Here is a 19,254-nt window from a genome sequence, read left to right on the forward strand (position 1 = left end):
TTAAAATAGAAAAAAAACAAGCTGCCAGGCTGAATCTCAAGCTCACCCTTGAACAGAAAAATGAACCAGTCTTCCCAGCCTGATCCTAAATGCAAGCACCGGGAGGGGATTCCCCGGCCTGCCTAGAGGAAAAGGGAGCCTGAGAAGGCAAAAGCAATTCATGCTCTCCTTGTAAGGGTGGATTTCCAGGCAGAGGAGACTGTGTGGGCAAAGGGTCAGAAGTGGGAAATGGCTTGGATTGTTTGGTTAAGATTTGAAGCTGGGATCAGGAGAGGCGAGATGACTAGGAGCTGGGCAGTGTCCAGACCACAAAATGGTAGGTCAGAGCACTTGGACTCTGTCCCAAGAACAATCAGATTGAAGCTGGAAAATGAGATAAGCATATTTGCAGGAAGATCTATTTGAGCGGGCCAGAGTGGCTGTAGGCAGGCCAAAGGAAGGCTGATACTGCTACTCAGAGGGCTTGAATGTGGGTCATGGCAGGCAGTTGGCAAGATGGGAGGGCAGGTAGAAGCATCTGCAAAGGCTCAGAGGGCAGATGGAGCCTGATGGGTTCAGGGCCAGAGGAAGAACTGGGTGTGGCCATGAGGATGAGGAGACGGGGTGAATGGCCGAAGTCTCACATTTCACCTGGTATCTATTTGGTATCTTCCTTCTTCCTGACCAGCCTGAGACTAGGCTCAGATGACTTCCACAGGCTGCCCCCCATCCAGCATAAAGCCCATGCCCATTAAAGCAAACATGCCCATCACATCAGGTGCAGATCAAGGCAGCATATACTGCATCATCACTGCCAGCTGCTGGGGGAGAAGGGAATGCACATTTATTTAACTGGGGGCCCTTGCTCAGCACGTGTAGGTCTCTTTCTCAGTTCATGCTTATGGGAGTGGGGATGTTAGTATCTCCAATTTACTTAGAAAACTGAGGCTTTGTGAAGTTAACCATGCTCCTCAGGGTCAATAAAGTGAAGGAGCAGATTCAAAAATAAGTATTTGTTGAAAGCCTACTATGTGCCAGGCACTATCCTAGATGCTGGATATACAACGAGTGAACGGTGAAAAAGCCCTGATCTCATGGAGTTTATATTCTAGTGGGGGGCTCTGTGTGTGGGCGTGGCGGTGTAGGGGAAGAGAATAGACAATGGAGTGGCTAGGGGAGAATAGACAATGAAAAAAAAATACCGCCAAATCTCCTTATGGCCACCAGAGGGCACTGCAGTCACAGCACCGTCCATTCTGCTCTGATTCCATCTTCCTTTCAGGTTTCAAAGATACTAGGCTAAGAGGCTGTGAATAATGTGCAGCATCTGCCCAAGAAGGAAAGCTGAGGAGGAGTGTGCACCAGGCGTGTCTTCCACTTTTCCATCTTAATCCCCTCATCAGATCCGCCTCCAACTGCTTAAGGTATCTCAGTGACTTCAAGACCCTGTGTACTCCAGAGACCATCAAGACTTATTCAACTCACCAAACTTTCCATGCTCTACACCTCCCCCACCCCATTCTGCTAACATTTACTCACCTGCCCAGGCCCCTTCCATCCATCCACCCACCTTCCATGCATCCATTTCCCTTCCCACCCCTCCACCCAACCCAGCTACTGGAACACTAAGTGTAACAGGGTCAGGGAAGACAAGATATCAAACTAGGTTGGCAGAGTCAGTGAACTCAGTGGGCATGAGCTTTAGTGAGCCAAGGCCAGAGAAAGCTGAAAGCATTTAAAAATGGCAAGACATTATTAGCAAACCAAACTGTATCTGAAAACAATTCAACTTTGGATCTTTAAAAAATCCCACTGTGCTATTATGTGGTGTGGACACGTATATTAATTTATTGCTAGCCCTTCAAGACAATACAGTAGGCAAAATTCCATAAATGTTTCAACACCTCTGTGTGTCGTTCCAATCACTTCCTGAGGAATAGAACATTTTGGCAGTTACTCAGTAACTGCTTTTAAAAGCTGCTTTCTGAGGCCCTAAAAGCTGCTTTCTGAGGCTTGTAAAACCAAACTACAAAGATCTGAAGAGAATCTGACCGTGAGGCTCTGAATAACATCTCCATTGATCTCTGTGCACAGTAGATTTACTCCAGGTAACGTGGGCTTTATTTCAGGTAGGTAGTGCTTTTTGGATCCCTGGATCTAGTACAGTGCACTCAGGGAATGATCAGAGGCAGAGATCCTCTTATGTACCTCTAGTTTGGTGGGTCACTGGGTAACCTATTTCTTCTTCCAGCTCTTGAGCTAAAATTTTCAGAAGACTTAGCACCAACAAAGATCTGTCTCATAAGTCACTTGCTTCTTAATATTTGGCTGCTTATTAACCAAAGAAAAGACTCTTTTTTGGAATACTACATCAGTATACAAAGAACAATGCTGGAACTTCCCTGGTCCAATGGTTAAGAATCTGCCTGCCAATGCAGGAGACACGGGTTTGATCGACCCCTCGTCTGGGAAGATTCCACACGCTGTGGGGCAGCTAAGCCTGTACTCCACAACTACTGAGCCTGTGCTCTGGAACCCATGCTCTGCAACAAGAGAAACCACTGAAATGAGAAGCCAGCACATGGCAGTTAGAGAAAGCCCCTGCACTAATGAAGACCCATCATAGCCAAAAATAAATAAGGAAAGAACAATGTTGATTTCTTAAAGGCTGGATAAAAATCATGCTTCCCACATTAAAACAAAACAAAAAACAATTTTAAAGCCCCTTAACTGTAATCTCACCAAGAACCAAAAATATCTATTTTATTTTTTGCATGATTTGCTTTGTTTTCTCGGAATATTAGAAGCCAGAAGGAGAATTCCTTGAGCTTTGGCAGCTTTTTAGGTAAAGGATTGCACTGAAGTTATTTTTGTATTATTGGTATAGTAATTATCCAAATGGATGGAAGATTTCAAGGGCTAGACCAAGTCTTGCATTTTTAAATTCCAATCTAATACCAAAGGATGACAAGCCCATTGGGGGAAAGGTAGAAGATGCAAAAGAACTGTTTTTGTGACCTATCTGAGGCAACAGTTCTGTGATGCTCTGGATACAATAATTAAAATAGAACCAAAAAAATCCATAATCTTTTCTGACAGTTCATTTATCCTCTCCTGTCTTTTTCACTTATTACTGCTTTCGAGATGTGGCAAATTTCAGCTTGCCTAGCACCAGATAGTCTTATAATCTGTATAATTCATCTGTTGTTTGTTCAGTCACCAAGTCATGTCCAATTTTTTGCGATCCCATGAACTGCAGTGAACCAGGCTTCCCTGTCCTTTACTATCTCCCTGAGTTTGCTCAAACTCATGTCCACTGAGTGAGGCCATCTAATCATCTCATCCTCTGTTACCCCCTTCTCCTCTTGCCCTCAGTCTTTCCCAGCATCATGGTCTTTTGTAAAGAGTCGGCTCTTCGCATCAGGTGGCCAAAGTATTGGAGCTTCAGCTTCAGCATCAGTCTTTCCAATGAGTATTTAGGGTTGATTTCTTTTAGGATTTGACTGATTCGATCTCCTTGCATTCCAAGGGACTCTCAAGAGTCTTCTCTAGCACCACAGTTCGAAAGCATCAATTCTTTGGCACTCAGCCTTCTTTATGGTCTCTGATCTCACATCCCTACATGACTACTGGAAAAACCATAGCTTTGTTCTATACAGACCTTTGTCAGCAAAGTGATATCTCTGCTTTTAATACACTGTCTAGGTTTGTCATAGCTTTTCTTCCAAGGAGAAATCATCTTTTAATTTCGTGGCTGCAGTCACTGTCTGTAGTGATTTTGGAGCCCAAGAAAATAAGGTTTGTCACTGTTTCCATTGTTTCCCCATCTATTTGCCATGAAGTGATGCAACCAGATGCCATGATGTTCGTTTTTTAAATGTTGAGTTTTAAGCCAGTATTTTCACTCTCCTCTTTCACCTTCATCAAGAGGCTCTTTAGTTCCTTTTTGCTTTCTGCCATTAAAGTGGTGTCATCTGCATATCTGAGGTCATTGATATTTCTCCCGGCAATCTTGATTCCAGTTTGTGAATCATCCATCCTGGCATTTCACATGATGTACTTTGCATATAAGTTAAGAAAACAGGGTGACAATGTACAGGCTTGACATACTCCTTTCCCAATTTTGAACCAGTTCATTGTTCCATGTCTGGCTTTGTTTTTCCTTGTCCTGCACACAGGTTTCTCAGGAGACAGGTAAGGTCTGGTATTCCCATCTCTTTAAGAATTTTCCAGTTTGTTGTGACACAGTCAAAGGTTTTAACATAGTCAATGAAGCAAAAGTAGATGATTTTTGGAATTCCTTTGCTTTTTCTAAGATCCAGCCAGGTCTTAGTTGTGGCACACAGACTCTCCCATCTTTGTTGTACCGTGTGGGATCTAGCTGCCCAACCAGGGATCAATCTTGGACCCTCTGCATTGGGAGCACAGAGTCTTAGCCACTGGACCACCAGGGAAGCCCCTAGGTAAATATTAAATGAATTGATCCTTCATCTCTTAACGTTTCTTACATGTTTTCCATTTCTTTTCCTCTACATCCTGAGAGATGTTTAAAAACCTTTTCCGCCCATACATTATTTTGATTAACTTTTTCATTTGGGCAATCAAATTTGCAATTTCCAAATTATTATAATTAACAATTGCCAATTACAAAAGACATTGTGACGCACTGTCTTCCTAGAAGCCTCTGCTGGTTTCATGGTGTATTATCTTATTTGTTTCTGAAACCATTTACCTCAGATTGGGACTTAAACCCAGCCAAAACCCAGTTTGGGACTTGAACCCTCAATTTTTTAATTAGAAAGTGCACCCAGTGTCTGGATTTACTGAGGGTCAGGTTCTTTGTGTCTCAGCGCAGAAGGAATTCAGCGAGAGGCAAAGTGATAGGCAAGAAGTAGATTTACTAATATAGGATGCCTATAAGAGATGCAAGTGGGCAGGTGAAGGAGCTCTGCCCCTAGCATTGAGTTGGCGACAATTTATAATGAAAAATAGGGGAGGGGAGAAGACTGCCTTCTTCAGGTAGATGGAGATTCTGATGTAAGGCGTACGTGATTAGCTCCCCCTTATTAGGCAGGAAAGAGTCTGACCTTACGAGGTCAAACTGGGATTATCTGTTAGTAGAAGGATGGTGACATTTCTTCCATCTAGTGGCCTGGGGCATATCTTGTGGGTTTGTTTATGGTTTTATAATTAAGCAAGCCTGCTTCATTGAATAATGTTCCAATAGCTTTCTTGAGCTATCATTAACTTACAATGCCCTCCCAAAGTTTCCTAGGTTTCTTTCTCTATCTATAGTCCCCTATTGGGACTTCTACAACTACTTCTTTAACTATCCAATTATATCCCTATCATTTCCTCCAGGGCTGGTTGTTTTATCTCTTCATCTTAATCCTTTTTTGTGCCCCTGAAAATCAGTAAGAGGAGGCATACATTGTTCTACTTGGCAGCTTAGCGGGTCTAGTTCCCCAACGGGCCTTTCCCTGGACAGGCTGCAAGCTCTGTGTGCAGGCGTGTTGACTGATTAAAATGTGTCACTTAGATCTGAGGGGTTGGTTCCCCTCCCCATCCCACCCCGGGTGACATTTGGCATTGCCTGCAGAAATCCCCTGACAACTAGAGATGCTGCAAAATATTCCACAATGTACAGGAACACAAAATGTTATCTGACCCAGGGACTTCCCTGGAGGTCCAATGGCTAAGACTCTGTGCTCCCAATGCAGTGGACTCGCCTTCAATCCCTGGTCAGGCAACTAGATCCCCCATGACATGTGGTGTGGTCAAAAAAAAAAAAAAAATAGGGAATCAAAATATCTAAGATGCTCACAGGGCACTGAGTAGTGTCCTTTGATTAACATATGCAGGTCTTGGTTTTGGGGAAAGCAGTTTCTGGAGAATGCTGGAAGTGTATGGAAGCCTGCAGCAGGTTGCCAAGTGATGGGAGATGAGAAAATGTAGCCTGCTAGGACAGACGGCTCCTTCCAGAAGTTTAGCTGTGAAGATTTGACCTTGGTTATAGAGGAAATCGTCTGTTTGTTTGTTTTTGGTGATACTGTGAATAGTATTAATCTGACAAGCACATGCCTGCTGTGAAACATCTAGAAATGCTGCATAAAATCAAGCAAACATCCTTTACAAAGCACAGCTGAGTTTCAAGAAACTAAGGGGAACCCCCGGAGCCACACACAAAGAGGAAATAAAAAACCAGAGCTGGGGGAGCTCATGGACAGCTGCAGATATTGGCAAAAAGGAGTTTGGGTTTTACCTCCACCTATATTAGAGAAGATTTACCTGGGGCATTGAAAACTGAGACCCTAATATTCAGCTCAGTCTCTTAAAGGGTGACACTCTCAGTGAAAATGCAGACTAGAAAAAAAAACTTTCCATCAGCCCAGGGAGCACAGAAGAACCTGGTGGGTCACACCCTGAGAACTGGTGGCAATGGAAAGGCTCCCCTGAGAGTTCATAAGCAAAGATGTGCCTTCATTTAAGTTTGGGGTACAAATTTATACGATTTGTATAGTCTCAGAAGCCCAAGTAAAAATGAACAAATAATGTGGTCCAGGCTTGGTGATTCCCCTGAAGCATCCTTGGCTGGAGCAAACATAGAAGCTCTCTAAAGAGACACCCTGGAGCTGGTCACATGGGTTTCCACGGATAAGGCCCTGCTGAAGCTGAGTTCACAGCCCCAACTTAGAAAACATAAGAGGAAGCCAGCTGTCATGAATGAGAGTGAGCAGACACTCTAGAACTTGACTCAAGACTACAGAGTTATTAGGTAAAGGACCATTCAGGAAGTACACTTTATTTTTATGGTTTTGTTCATTTGTTTTTAATTCTTGGCCGGGTGGCATGTGGGATCTTAATTCCCTGACTAGAAATCGAACCTGCATCCCTTGCACTGGAAGCGCAGAGTCTTAACCACTGGACCACCAGGGAAGTCCTGAAGAAGTACATTTTAAATGCTGAAAGGCGTAAAGGAAAGACTCAACATGAGAAAGTAACAAGACAGTGTTAAAAATGAGGAGAGGTTCAAAATAAAGAGGAGAAAGGAGGACTTCCCTGGTGGTCCAGGGGTTAAGACTTCGGGTTTCCAATGCAGGGGACATGAGCTGTATCCCTGGTCGGGGAACAAGGATCCCATGTGCCGTGGAGTGCAGCCAAAAAAAAAAAGGAAAAAGAGAAAGAGTAAAATGAATGCATCTATTAATCCATCTACTTATACAGTCATTCCCCTTTCCCTTTCTTTGGACTTCTGCTATATTTTAGATCCTGTTCTGGGTCTGGGGACATAAAGGAGATTTTGGGGACAGCAAGTTGGACTCTGCCTCAGGGAGATGATATTCATCCACACGTGAGTGTATGAGTCCATCTTTCATTTTATCGTATCCTTAGACGTCACAGCTAGGAAAGCTCCAGTAGAGCATTGGTTTAACTTTCAACTCTCTCTGAGTCATGAAAAAGAATGTGAGGCCCAGTAATACAAAAATTACTTTTCTCCAAGTGAGTGGGTGATAGAACCAGATCAGAGCACTGGGGCCTTGTCCCTCCGCTGAGCCCTTGGTGCACAGGCATCTAAGCTCTGAGCTTTCGTTTCACACCTCGTGGGCGGAGTCCCCACAACACAGTCTGGTTAGTTGATGGTGACAAGGAGAAGTGACACTGTTAGCCAATTGTGAGTGACAGAGATGGGACTGATCTTGTACCACTAGTGTCTTCCGGTCTTATCTTTCCTCCCTCCATGCCCACGCCTGCCACTAGAGAGACTGAGAGCTCCCTAAGGGTGGCGTCAGGTCTGATTCCTCCACCCACAGGGTCAAGCTGGGAGGAACACAGACGGGATGAGTATGAGGTGGGAGAGGAGGGGAGGGTCCCTCAGCCTCGGGTGGGAGGGGAGGTGGGGGTGTTGATTCCCTGACTGCTCCTCCAACTTCTGGCATCCAAGCAGTGAGAAGGGAGGCTCCCCAGCCCTCCTAGCAGGAAGAGCAGAGTGTTGGCCTCTACCCCCCAGCATTTCCTGGGTGTGGATGAACTTGGGGGAGGGACTCCTGGCCAGCATAAAGTAGCACAGGATGGCTGCTCCCGGGGCAGGGCTGTCATCTGGGGGCAGGTCTCAGGATGGCGCTCGAGTGCCTGCCACTTTTTGCTGACAGGACTTCCCTGGTGGCTCAGCAGTAAAGAACCCACCTGCCAAGGCAGGATTGATCCCTGGGTCGATCCGTGGGTTGGGAAGATCCCCCTGGAGAAGGAAACGGCAAGAGTTTTCCAGGACTCTTACCTGGGAAATCCCATGGGCAGAGGAGCCTGGACCCCAGTCCATGGGGTCGAAAAGAGTCGGACAGGATTTATGGACTCAACAACAACACAGTTGATCCTTTTAACAAAGAAAGGGCAAATCTCTAGGTCAATGCCTCCAGCAGGAAACCAAGTCTACTTAGAACTTGATATCTTTGTTTACATTGTATTTATTTCCATGTTCAACCTTCTATTTCTGGCCGGTGGTACTTGGTTTTCCATTTACAGAAGTGATACACAACAGATTCCTTGTAAAAGAAATTTATTAAGCAAACAGTAAAACATGTGTAAAGAAAAATATAAAGTACAGGTGGTCAACTGATATGGCAGAAATCCTAACATTCAGGACTGAGGTTTGAGAAGTCAGATCCCAAGGAATGGAAATTCCTTCGCCTGACCCCACTCCACCCCCAACTCCTGGCTCCACGCCCAAAGGGGAGGTCAGCTAATACAGATATGGGGGCTCCATTTTTGTGGGGTGGAGCATTATAAGTAAGCCTGTCTTGGGGCAGCTCTGGCTATCGAGCTGGGAGGGAAGATGGCCAGAGATGCGGTTTTAGGAGCTGCCTTGCTCCAGGAGAGTGTTCCTTCCGCATTGGCTCAAACTCAGATCTCCTTGTATCAGGCCTCCCCCCTTGTGGAGGGGTAAGATCCACAGGGCTAAGATGAGACGGCCTCAAGAGGACTTGCTGCCTGCTGGCCTTTTTCAGACTGTAGGTCCCACTGCAGGCAAGAGAGGGCCTCCTGTCACCACCTGGGGGCCAAAGCCACAGTTTGTATCTAATAAGATGCTCTGTTGGATCTTGACCTCTCTGTACGTGTTTTTCTGGTGGGATGATGGGGGCCTGGGAAGCTGAATTCCTGCCTCTCCTGTTAGTGGCTGACACTCGTCATCACCACAGTCTGTTCTTCAGCATCTACGGGACTGTTCACTCCAATGTCGGCATCTCAGGTACATGCAGAAGAAAGGTGGACGCCGCTGTGTTGATGCTATTTCCTTCCTGTTTGAGTTCTTAATCCGAAGTGTGATCTTGGCAGCTTCTCTTCTGATGCAGTGTTAGCCACTCAGTTGTGTCAGACCCTTGGCAACCACATGGACTGTAGCCCGCCAGGCTCCTCTGTCCATGGGATTTCCCAGGCAAAAATGCTGGAGTGGGTTGTCATTTCCTTCCGCAGGGGTTCTTCCCGACCCAGGGATCAAACCTGGGTCGCCCACATCACAGGCAGATTCTTTACTGGCTGAGTCACCAGAGACAGCCCCAAATCCAGTTCTCTGCGCCACAGCCCCCGGCAGCTAAGCAAAGACACCACTGAGGTCCTGCCGAAGCACAGGCTCTGTCCACATCCAGGCCTCCCAGGCCCAGATCCCAGGGAACCGAAATCCACAAGTAAAAGGCCTGGAAGGGGCATTCCTCCAAGGGGACCTCAGGTGTCAGCTCAGGTTCTTGGGAGCCTCAGGATCTTGAGATCCCTCTGAAGTTGGGTCTCCCCCCAGGGTCTCTGGGAGGTCAGTCCTCCAGGCAGACCCTGGGGATTCAGAAACCCACGCTGCTTCGGCCTTCACGCCTCCAGAATGCTGAGATCTGCTCCAGGGTGACCCGAGGCTGCAGGCCCCACTCAATATTGGGGCTTCCTGGCCGCACCCTCCGGGCCTGGGGGCTCCCAGGATATGCACTGGCCTCTGGCCTCTGTTCAGGCTCAGCCCAGCTCACCAGGCCTGGGGCCTGGGGCCTCTCCTCCCAGACCTGGGGCCCCCAGAAGGTGCTCTGGGTTGGGGCATTGGGTGAGGCCTGGGGGACCAGGCTGCTGGGAGGGGAGTAGGGGGCTGAGGGGGCGGGTGGGGCTGTCGCTCGTGCCTCCAAGGTGCCCCCCTGGACGGGCGGGTCTGGGGCTTGGTCCGTCAGCAGGGGGACCTCCAAGCCATACCAGTCCTCGGAACGCTCTCGGGGCGTGCCTGTGGGCTCGATCCACAGCTCTCCTCCAGGGCGCCACACCAGGGTGGGTGAGCGGATGCTGGGGTCCAGCCGGAGGGAGCGGCGAAACAGGCGTTCGGCCAACACAGCTGTGGCCAGGAGGAAGACGGCGGCCAGAGCGGCCAGGGCCACCATGATGGGGATGCAGGGTCCACAGGGCAGCGGGGCCCATGAGGAGGCCTCCGTCTGCCCCAAGGGCGGCTCTGGGGTCGGAGGCATCTGAGGAGACAGCAGTCAGGAGAGGAAGCGCCTGAGAAAAGGTTGATACAACCAGGAGAGACAGAGGGGGGCCGCAGGTGTGTGAACACGGGGAGGAGAGAGACAGAGGGGAGCTGGGCTCCCAGACATCTGGGCGAGAAACAGACGCACGCAAACAGAGGAGCCCGGAGACCAGAAAGGGCGGGAAGGAGCCAGATGGCCAGAGAGACAGGGCCCACCTGGGTCTGCAGCTAGGCCCTCCTGCTCAGAATCCTCAGGCCCTTCCTGGAAGCTGTATTTTCCTCCCCGACTCCAGGGTGCCTCAGATAAAACTCAAAGGGCCCTGGGGCGCCTTTCCTCCCGTCTCAGCACCCCTCAGGTCTTGCCGGGAAGAGGCAGTGCCCGGTGAGGAAGTGAGACCTATCCTAGCCCTGCCCCTGTGTGTGGGCCTGGCTCCTGGCCATGTCCGCGGCACCCTGGGTGCTCCTTGACCCTCGCAACCCTCCTTGGAGCTGGTCTTGCTCTCTGCAGGCTCCCCTGGGTTTGCCGTTGTGCCAGGTCTCAGGTGCCACCTCTACCCCCGTCCCTGCCTCTCTGGCTTTGCCCAGTCTTGTCCGACCCCGTCTCCCTTGTTTGTCTCTGCTCACCTCCTGGCGGTCCCCCTGGTCCTCCATCTTCAGGGGCCTCCTGTGCTCCTCACCTCAGGCGGTGGGTCCTGGGCTCCTGACTCGCTGTGGGAGCTGCTCTTCCCTGTGCGAGCAGAGGGTGCCGGACAGTTGCCTCACTGAGGCACAGTTGAGGGCGGAAGGGAGGGCACCACCTGTTGCTGGGCAACTGTGCCCTGGATCCCCCAGCCCCTGCGGAGCGTTTCCCAGGCAACCTGCTGGGGGATGTGGTCACTGCGGCGGGGAGGCGTTTCCTGGCAAGGGGTGGGGCCGGAATGGGCAGTAGCTCTGCTGAACTCGGTGTCACCCCATATCCAGCCCCCAGACCTCAGAACACATACCCGGAAGCCAAGAAAGAGAGACAGACCCCATCCCGACCACCAAGGTGGCCCCTTCTTCTTGCTCCCAGGTGGCCGCTGTGGCCCTGCCCTGCACTGGCCCCTCTCCCGATCCCGCTCTTGCTATCTGCCTCCACCCCCTCCTGCTTGCCCCACCTTCTCCGTGTTTTTCATGGGCATATATCTCCTTTTCTTCAGACCATTTAGCCCCAATTTCCGTTGGAAAATACTATGAGGTGAGCCTCAGGTAGCAAAAACGGCAGGCTTCTGGCAAGGATCCAGGTTAAAAAATGTGCTTAGGCCTGTCTCCAAGATCACTGTGGATGGTGACTGCAGCCATGAAATTAAAAGACGCTTGCTCCTATGACAAACCTAGATAGCATATTAAAAAGCAGAGACGTCATTTTGCTGACAAATGTCCGTATACTCAAAGCTACGGTTTTTCCAGTAGTCAGGTAGGGATGTGAGACCATAGACCATAGACCATAAAGAAGGCTGAGTACCAAAGAACTGATGCTTTCAAACTGTGGTACTGGAGAAGACTCTTGAGAGTCCCTTGGATTGCAAGGAGATAGATAGAGCCAGTCAATCCTAAAGGAAATCAGCCCTGAATATTCATTGAAGGACTGATGCTGAAGCTGAAGCTCCAATACTTTGGTCACCTGATGTGAAGAGCTGACTCATTGGAAAAGCCCCTGATGCTGGGAAAGATTGAAGGCAGGAGGAGAAGGGGACCACAGAGGATGAGATGATTGGATGGCATCACCGACTCGACGGACATGAGTTTGAACAAACTCCAGGAGATTGTGAAGGACAAGGAAGCCTGGCATGCTGCAGCCCATTGGGTCACAAAGAGTCAAACACGACTGAGCAACTGAGCAACAACCACCAAGACCGTGAACATTTGCCATCTTGGCTCCTTTGTCTTAGCACTGAGGGTCAAGGAGAGCATCATCAGTTCCTGGACTTTGAGCCTTTCACAGATTGCCTAGTTCAATTCCCTCACTAACAGATGACAGATAAGCCCTAAACAAGATATGTGTTGTGCCCTGTCTTACACTTTGTGTCCCTCGGAGGACGGGAGGATCATAGATATAAATCCCTTCTCTGGTGAACAACCTGCATACAGCACAACGCTTCCTAGGAATACCTATTTCATTTTGCAAAATGACAGCCATTTAATGTGAAGGGCTATCAAAAATATGTTGAAATGTTAATGTATTACAAAAGATGGTCACAAAGGCAGCCTGACTCAGACTGCTTTGTCCTTGTGGTTTTGAGGGAAGGGCCAGAAGGAGTACAAAATGTGGAGGGGGTGAGAGTAGGAGGAAGGAGAGTCCCAAGGCTCTGTGCCTTATGATCTATGTGAAACCCAATGAGATTAGAATTGGATGAGATTATAAACCTTAAAATAACACCTGAACTTAATGCCACTGAATTGGATATGTACAAATGATTAAGATGGTAAATTTTATGTTACATGTATTCATGACATTAGAAAGGTTTTCTTTTTAAAAGAAATTCCAAGTAAATAACATCTGAAAATTGTTTTATCTGTTTTCTTATAACTAATCTGTCTTAAAAAAAATTAAAGCACTAGGAGTTGTTGTTTAGTCGTTGTGTTTGACTCTTTTGCGACTTCATGGACTGTAGTCCACCAGGCTCCTCTGTCCATGGAATTCTCCAGGCAACAATACTAGAGTTGAGTTGCCATTTCCTCCTCCAGGGGATCTTCCCAGACCCAGGGACTGAACCTGCATCTCCTGCATTGGCAGGCGGATTGTTTACCACTAAGCCACCTGGGAAGCCCACTAGAAGAGTAAACATTACTAAAAACCAGAAATACAAGGTATATTTGTGTGTGTTTGTTTGTTCTCAGGTTATCAAACTGGCTGTTTTGATTCTTAAAGATTTTTCATCACTTACAGAAAGGCTTAACTTTTTTTTAACTGGTTCCTCAAGAAGTTCAATATAGAATTACCATACGTCCAGCAATTTTATGTCTACATGTGTGCACAAGAATTGAAAGCAGGGGCTTCCCTGGTGGTCTGGTGGCTAAGATTCTTTGTTCCCAATGCAGAGGGCCCAGGTTCAATCCCTGGTCAGGGAACCAGATCTCACATGCCATAAGTAAGACCTGGCACAGCCAAATAAACAAACGTTTTAAAAAATAATAGTAAATTTTAAAAAAAAGAATTAAAAGCAGAAACTCAAACACATTTTCACACTAATGCTTCTAGCAGCATTATTCACAATAGCTAAAAAATAGAAATAACTCAAATGACTACACATGTCTATTGATGGATGAATGGATAAACAACACGTTTATATTAAAAATATTGTTTATATTATATGTAACATATTATTCAGGTCTAAAATGAAGGATCTTTTGAAACATACTACAACGTGGACAAACCTTGACAACATCATGCCGAGTGAAATAAGCCAGACACAACAGGACAAACACTATACGATTCCACTCATGTGAGGCCCCTGGGGTAGTCAAACTTCGATAGATACAAAGAGCCCTGGTGGTTGCCAGGGGCTGGGAGGAGGGGGAATGAAGAGTTTGTGTTTAACGGGTCTAGAATTTCAGTTTGAGGAATTGAAAAAGTTCTGCAGATTGAGGATGGTGATGTTTGCACAGCAATACGACTGTCCTTGATGCTACTGCCCTGTACACAAAACTGCTAATATGGGGACTCCCCTCGCAGTCCAGCGGTTAAGAGTTGGTGCTTCTACTGCAAGTGGCACAGGTTTGATCCCTGGCCAGGGAACTAAGATCCCTCATAAACTGTGCAATTCGACAAGTAAATAAATAAATCCATAAAGTTTCCAGCCATTTATATTAAAACAAACAAAAAAAAGGGACTTCCCTAGTGGTCCAGTGGCTCAGACTCTGTGCTCCCAATGCAGGAGGCCCCAACTCAATCCCTGGTCGGGAAACTAGATCCTGCATGCCCCAATGAAGATAGAAGATTCTTCATGCTATGACCTGGGGCGGCCAAAAATAAATATTAAAAAAAAAACAGTTCTCTGCAGCCCTAACCAGAAGCCCCATCTGGAGGTAACTGGACCTGATGGATCTCAAAGGAGCAATCAGTTGAGCTGAGTATGTGTAGGGCTCCTGCCCATGCGGTGGCTGTTGTGGGTCCTATTTCTCTGCCATGGTGCCCCTAAGAAAGTCAATGAGGTATATTCCAGTCTGCGGCTTTCAGTGGCCAATACCTGAACCTACATCTTCTGATGCATTGCAGCCCACCAGATGTTTCCAGGAGAAAGGAGGGCTGAAGAGGCTCCCACAACTTTCCCCAACTCCTGTGTGTACTGAGCCTGACCATACTTAGCCTTATTCTGGTGAAGATGGACTTTCTTAAGAAAACATCAAACTTCATGTCCTTTACAACATACCTGGCCATCACTGCCCGGTTCATCAGAAAGGAATACTAACTCTATGGGTCATTAGTCACCTGAGATCCAACTGGAGGACTCACTTGTATCCTGGTTCTAGAAAACTCCTCCACCCAAATTCATCCATCCTCCAGCTCTCCCATCCTGATACCAAGGGGTACCAAATGGATCTCGGATACTTCACTTCACTGCTCACTGCTGCACTGTCTCCATAGAGCAGCACTGGGTGGTCAAAGTTTATTTATTTATCATTGTTTCTATTGAGCTATATAATTCACATAGGGTAAATTTCACTCTTTTCAAGCATACAATTCAGTGGTGTTTAGGTTATTCACAAAATTGTGCAACCACCGCTATCTAATTTCAGAACATTTCATCACCCCAGGAGGAAACCCTCTACCCCCTCCCTGTCCCCTCCTCCCTCCAGTCTCTGGCAATCACTATCTGCTTTCTCTCTGTATGAATTTGTCTGTTGTGGATATTTCATATAAACGCAGTCATACAACTTGTGGCTTTTTGTGTCTTGCCTCTTTCATATCACATACTGTTTTCAAGGTTTGTCCATACTATTGCATGAATCAATGCTTCCTTCCTTTTTTATAGCTGAATAAATAATATTCCAGCATAGAATATTTAGGTTTTTTTCCTCTGTCTGAAAGTAGGGCATTCCTATGGAGCATTTCGTAAACTGAAATGGCATAAAATAAGGAAGTCATTATCTTAGGATGTATCTTGCTAATGGATGCACAAAATAAACAGAGAGAAAGCACAGATGCTCACAGACACGATTGAAGACTACGGTGACTGCACGCTGAGATGCTGAGTGTGGTTTCCAGAAAGGAGCTTGACTGTGCCACTCCCAGGCATGGGGTAGGCGCTGCCTCTATAACCACTTGCTCCAAAAGAGACACAGTAATACTCTCGCCTTTTGCCTTTTACTGTAAAAGCGAAAATCCTCTTCAGATTTCTTCAGGCTAGTGAAAACAGGTACTAACGTAGGTCTTTCATAACAGCGAAGTGGCGTAAAGCGAACTTTCAAGAAACGTGGGGGATACCTGTACCACTTTTTGTTCATCCTTTCCTCGGCGGGTTGTTTCCACTCTGGCTGTTACAAGTAGAGCTGCTAGAAACATTTAGGTCCAGGCTTTTGTGTGGACATATGTTTTCAGTTTCTCTTCTGTATATACCTAGGAGCAGAGTTTCTCAGTCATACGGTAATCCTATGTGTAACTTTTTGAGGAACTGCGGGTGGCCATATTTACAACTGCTGAGTTCATCCACTTCTCTTTCTCATAACTCATGTTCCTCCGGCAATGACAACTCCACACCTTCCCCATCCACACTGCGGAGGACCTCACTGAACCTGGCTCCTGGGCGATATGTGGAGGCCACCAAAATCAGGCTAGAAGAGCATCATCAGCAGGCATTGGGGGAGACAACCACACTCTCGTCCTGCCATGCTTATGCCACCCATCCTGGCTGAAGCCCAAAGACTCCTTCTTAAATAATGTTACTGGAACCAGAGTTCTGGGTTTCAGCTTCAAGTGGCCTTCACTGGCAAGCGGGTTCTTTACCACTGAACCACCAGAGAATTACCCGAGCTTCCCATCTTAATTGGAGAAGGAAATGGCAAACCCCTCCAGTATTCTTGCCCTGAAAATCCCATGGACAGAGGAGCCTGGCGGGCTATAGTCTGTGGGATCGCAAGAATCAGACACGGCTTAGAGACTAAACCACCACCGCCCATCTTAATAATTCTGAGGGACTTGGCGATCTTCTTCATTTGTGTCTGAATTTCTATTTTTCACAAATCCTCAACTTAAAGGGCTGTTGCGGTGATAATACTAGATACTTTACATAAAGGGTCGCATTCAGCACTTTGATCCTCTTCCACCTTGATGTAGCATTACTTCTCATCTTATCTTTCAAGACCATGAAGAATCTGCCTTTCCACATTAGGGACCACCTTAAATCTTGTTACCATTAAGGATTGCTCTACATTGACCATCAGATTCCCCAAGCTCTGAGCCTCCCCTTTCTCTCGCTCCCCCCACTGGTCCATCTTATTGACATTTCTATTTCCTGGTGCCCACATCCAGAAATCCATCACTGACTACCCACCCTCCCTGTGAATTGCTTCAACCCCTCTCCTTCCAGCCCTTGCCAGCCTTTCCCCTTGAACTAATACAACCACCTGTCCTTTGTCCTATTGGAGAAAATCACACAACCCATCACAGTCAGTACCTCTAGTCACCCTTTAACATGGATCTCTCTCCCCTCTGGACAGTGACTTTTCCAAGCCTTTCACTGCTTCCCTAGAGTCCTGCCCAATGCCACCAACCCTCCATCAGCCAATAATCTCTTCCTCTCTCCCATGAAGAAAGCTGAGGATTTTGGCAGGAGCCCTGGCTGTCTTCATTGTTGATTCTCAGCTTCCCAGAGTGGAGTTGACCCCCTTTGCTCCTTATCCCCACCCCAGCAAGGATGGATTAGTCATCATAAATGTCATGGTCTGCTCTTGGCTCCATTCACGGCTTGCCTGGGGGGGATAATCATCAGCTGCCGCCTGATCTTCCCTAATACTGTCCTCTTGTAATGAAGGTTCTCACTTTGTTTGATGATCAGTTCCTTCCCACTGACCATCCTACCCTGTTCAAATATCTCTATTCCTCCTATGATACTGCTCCCAGCCATAACTAATTCTGTCTTCTATGTGCCTCACAATTTATTGAGCACATTTTTCTATCTTATTTAATCCTCTGAAATAACACTTTGAGACTTCCCTGGTGGTCCAGTGGCTAAGACTCCATATTCCCAATGCAGGGGCCCTGGGTTCCATCCCTGGTCAGGGAACTAGATCCTGAGTGCTGCAACTAAGACCTGGTGCAGCCAAAATAATAATAATAACTCTTTGAAGTGGGTCTTTTTCTTTTAAAAAATATTTATTTATATTGAAGTACAGTTGATTTATGTTTCAGATGTATGATGAAGTGATTGTTTTCTACTATAGGTTATTGCAAGATAAGTATAAGTGCTATAAGTAGAGCCTTGTTGTTGATCTATTTTATAATAATAGGGTATATCTGTTCATCTCAAATTCCTAAGTTATCTCTCATAATCCTTTCCCCTTTGGTAACCCTAAATTTGCTTTCTATATCTGTGAGTCTATTTCTGTTTTGTAAATAAGTTCATTTGTATCTTTTTTTTTCTTTTAGCCATCTAATTTTGGAATCTTAGTTCCCTGACCAGGAATCGAACCCATGCCCTCTGCAGTGGAAATGCAGAGTCCTAACTACTGGACCACCAGGGAAGTGCCATCATTTGTATCATTTTTTTTAATGAAGCAGATCTTATCCTTCTTTTATTAATGATGGTCCAGGGAGGCTTGGGAGAAGGAAATGGCAACCCACTCCAGTATTCTTGCCTGGAGAATCCCAGGGACGGGGGAGCCTGGTGGGCTGCCGTCTATGAGGTTGCACAAAGTCGGACATGACTGAAGCAACTTAGCAGCAGCAGCAGCAGGGAGACTTTAAGTAATTTGCCCAAGATAAGTGGCTGTGCTGGATGGACCTCAGCCAGCTCCTCTTTTCTGGGACCCCATCATCGGTGACCACACTTTCCTGGCCACAGGTGAGATCCTTTCCTTCTCTGTCCTCGGCTGAATCTCCATATGCCCGTCCGCTGTGCTCATTCACCACACTCTGAAGATTATACATTCCTTTATGTTTGCCCCTCATAAGGCTGTGAGCCCCTCCAGGTGGGAAACTCCATTTCCATTTTCCAAGTGACCTCAGTAAAAGTTTTTGATCACATCAAGTTCAAGCTACTTTCCTGTGTGTCTGGTTAGTTGTGGCTAGTTGACCATTTTGCCTTCACTTACATAAAACGAGTGGACGAGAAAAAGTGATGATACTAGAGAAAATGTAGAAGATCTCATGACCTTGGTACAATAGGGACAAAGCTGAGACATAGTAAGTACTGTGGATGCTAATGGGGCTTCCCCAGTGGCTCAGAGGTAAACAATCAGCCTGCAACGCAAGAGACGCAGGAGACTCAGGTTCTGTCCCTGGGTTGGGAAGATCCCCTGGGGGAGGGCATAGTAACCCACTCCAGTATTCTTGCCTAGGAAATCTCATGGACAGAGGAGACTGGCGGGCTACAGTCCATAGGGTCGCAGAGTCAGACGTGATTGAAGCAACTGAATGCACGAGCACATGGATGCTAAAATCAATGACTCTCAGCTGGATGTGCAGTGAGCAGTTGGTCTGCGCTGTGTTCAACTGGGAAGGAAAAGAACAAAATCAAGGCGTATGTACAGAATGCTGGAAATGTATGATTTAGGTGTATAACTAAAACGTGAGGGATAATTAGGAATCTTAGGATTTTCTCATTTCCATG

The 19,254-nt window shown here is 46.9% G+C and overlaps 1 protein-coding gene and 1 non-coding gene across 2 annotated transcripts; both read right to left on the bottom strand.

Annotated features, from left to right (window-relative positions):
• Nucleotides 1-8,516: 8,516 nt before the first annotated feature.
• C13H16orf54 (chromosome 13 C16orf54 homolog) lies at nt 8,517-11,202 on the bottom strand. Its single transcript, XM_081553084.1, has 2 exons — nt 11,090-11,202; nt 8,517-10,463 (listed from the first exon to the last, which is right to left on the bottom strand). Exons 1-2 carry the CDS (start codon nt 11,114-11,116, stop codon nt 9,807-9,809), a joined length of 684 nt encoding a protein of 227 aa, XP_081409210.1. The 5' UTR covers nt 11,117-11,202; the 3' UTR covers nt 8,517-9,806.
• A 6,891-nt stretch (nt 11,203-18,093) lies between these two features.
• On the bottom strand, nt 18,094-18,166 carry TRNAG-UCC (transfer RNA glycine (anticodon UCC)). The gene has a single exon. It is a non-coding gene; the product is annotated as a tRNA-Gly (tRNA).
• Between the last annotated feature and the right edge of the window lie 1,088 nt (nt 18,167-19,254).

Source organism: Giraffa tippelskirchi, chromosome 13 (genome assembly GCF_054371585.1).
Source record: "Giraffa tippelskirchi isolate mGirTip1 chromosome 13, T2T-mGirTip1v1.2.pri, whole genome shotgun sequence".
Lineage (NCBI taxonomy): Eukaryota > Metazoa > Chordata > Mammalia > Artiodactyla > Giraffidae > Giraffa > Giraffa tippelskirchi.

Coding starts and splice junctions, on each gene's coding strand:
- C13H16orf54 (XM_081553084.1), bottom strand. CDS start 11,116: ATGGAGGACCAGGGGGACCGCCAGGAG. Junction 10,464..11,089: donor ACCAGGGGGACCGCCAGGAG/GTGAGCAGAGAC, acceptor CTGTCTCCTCAG/ATGCCTCCGACCCCAGAGCC.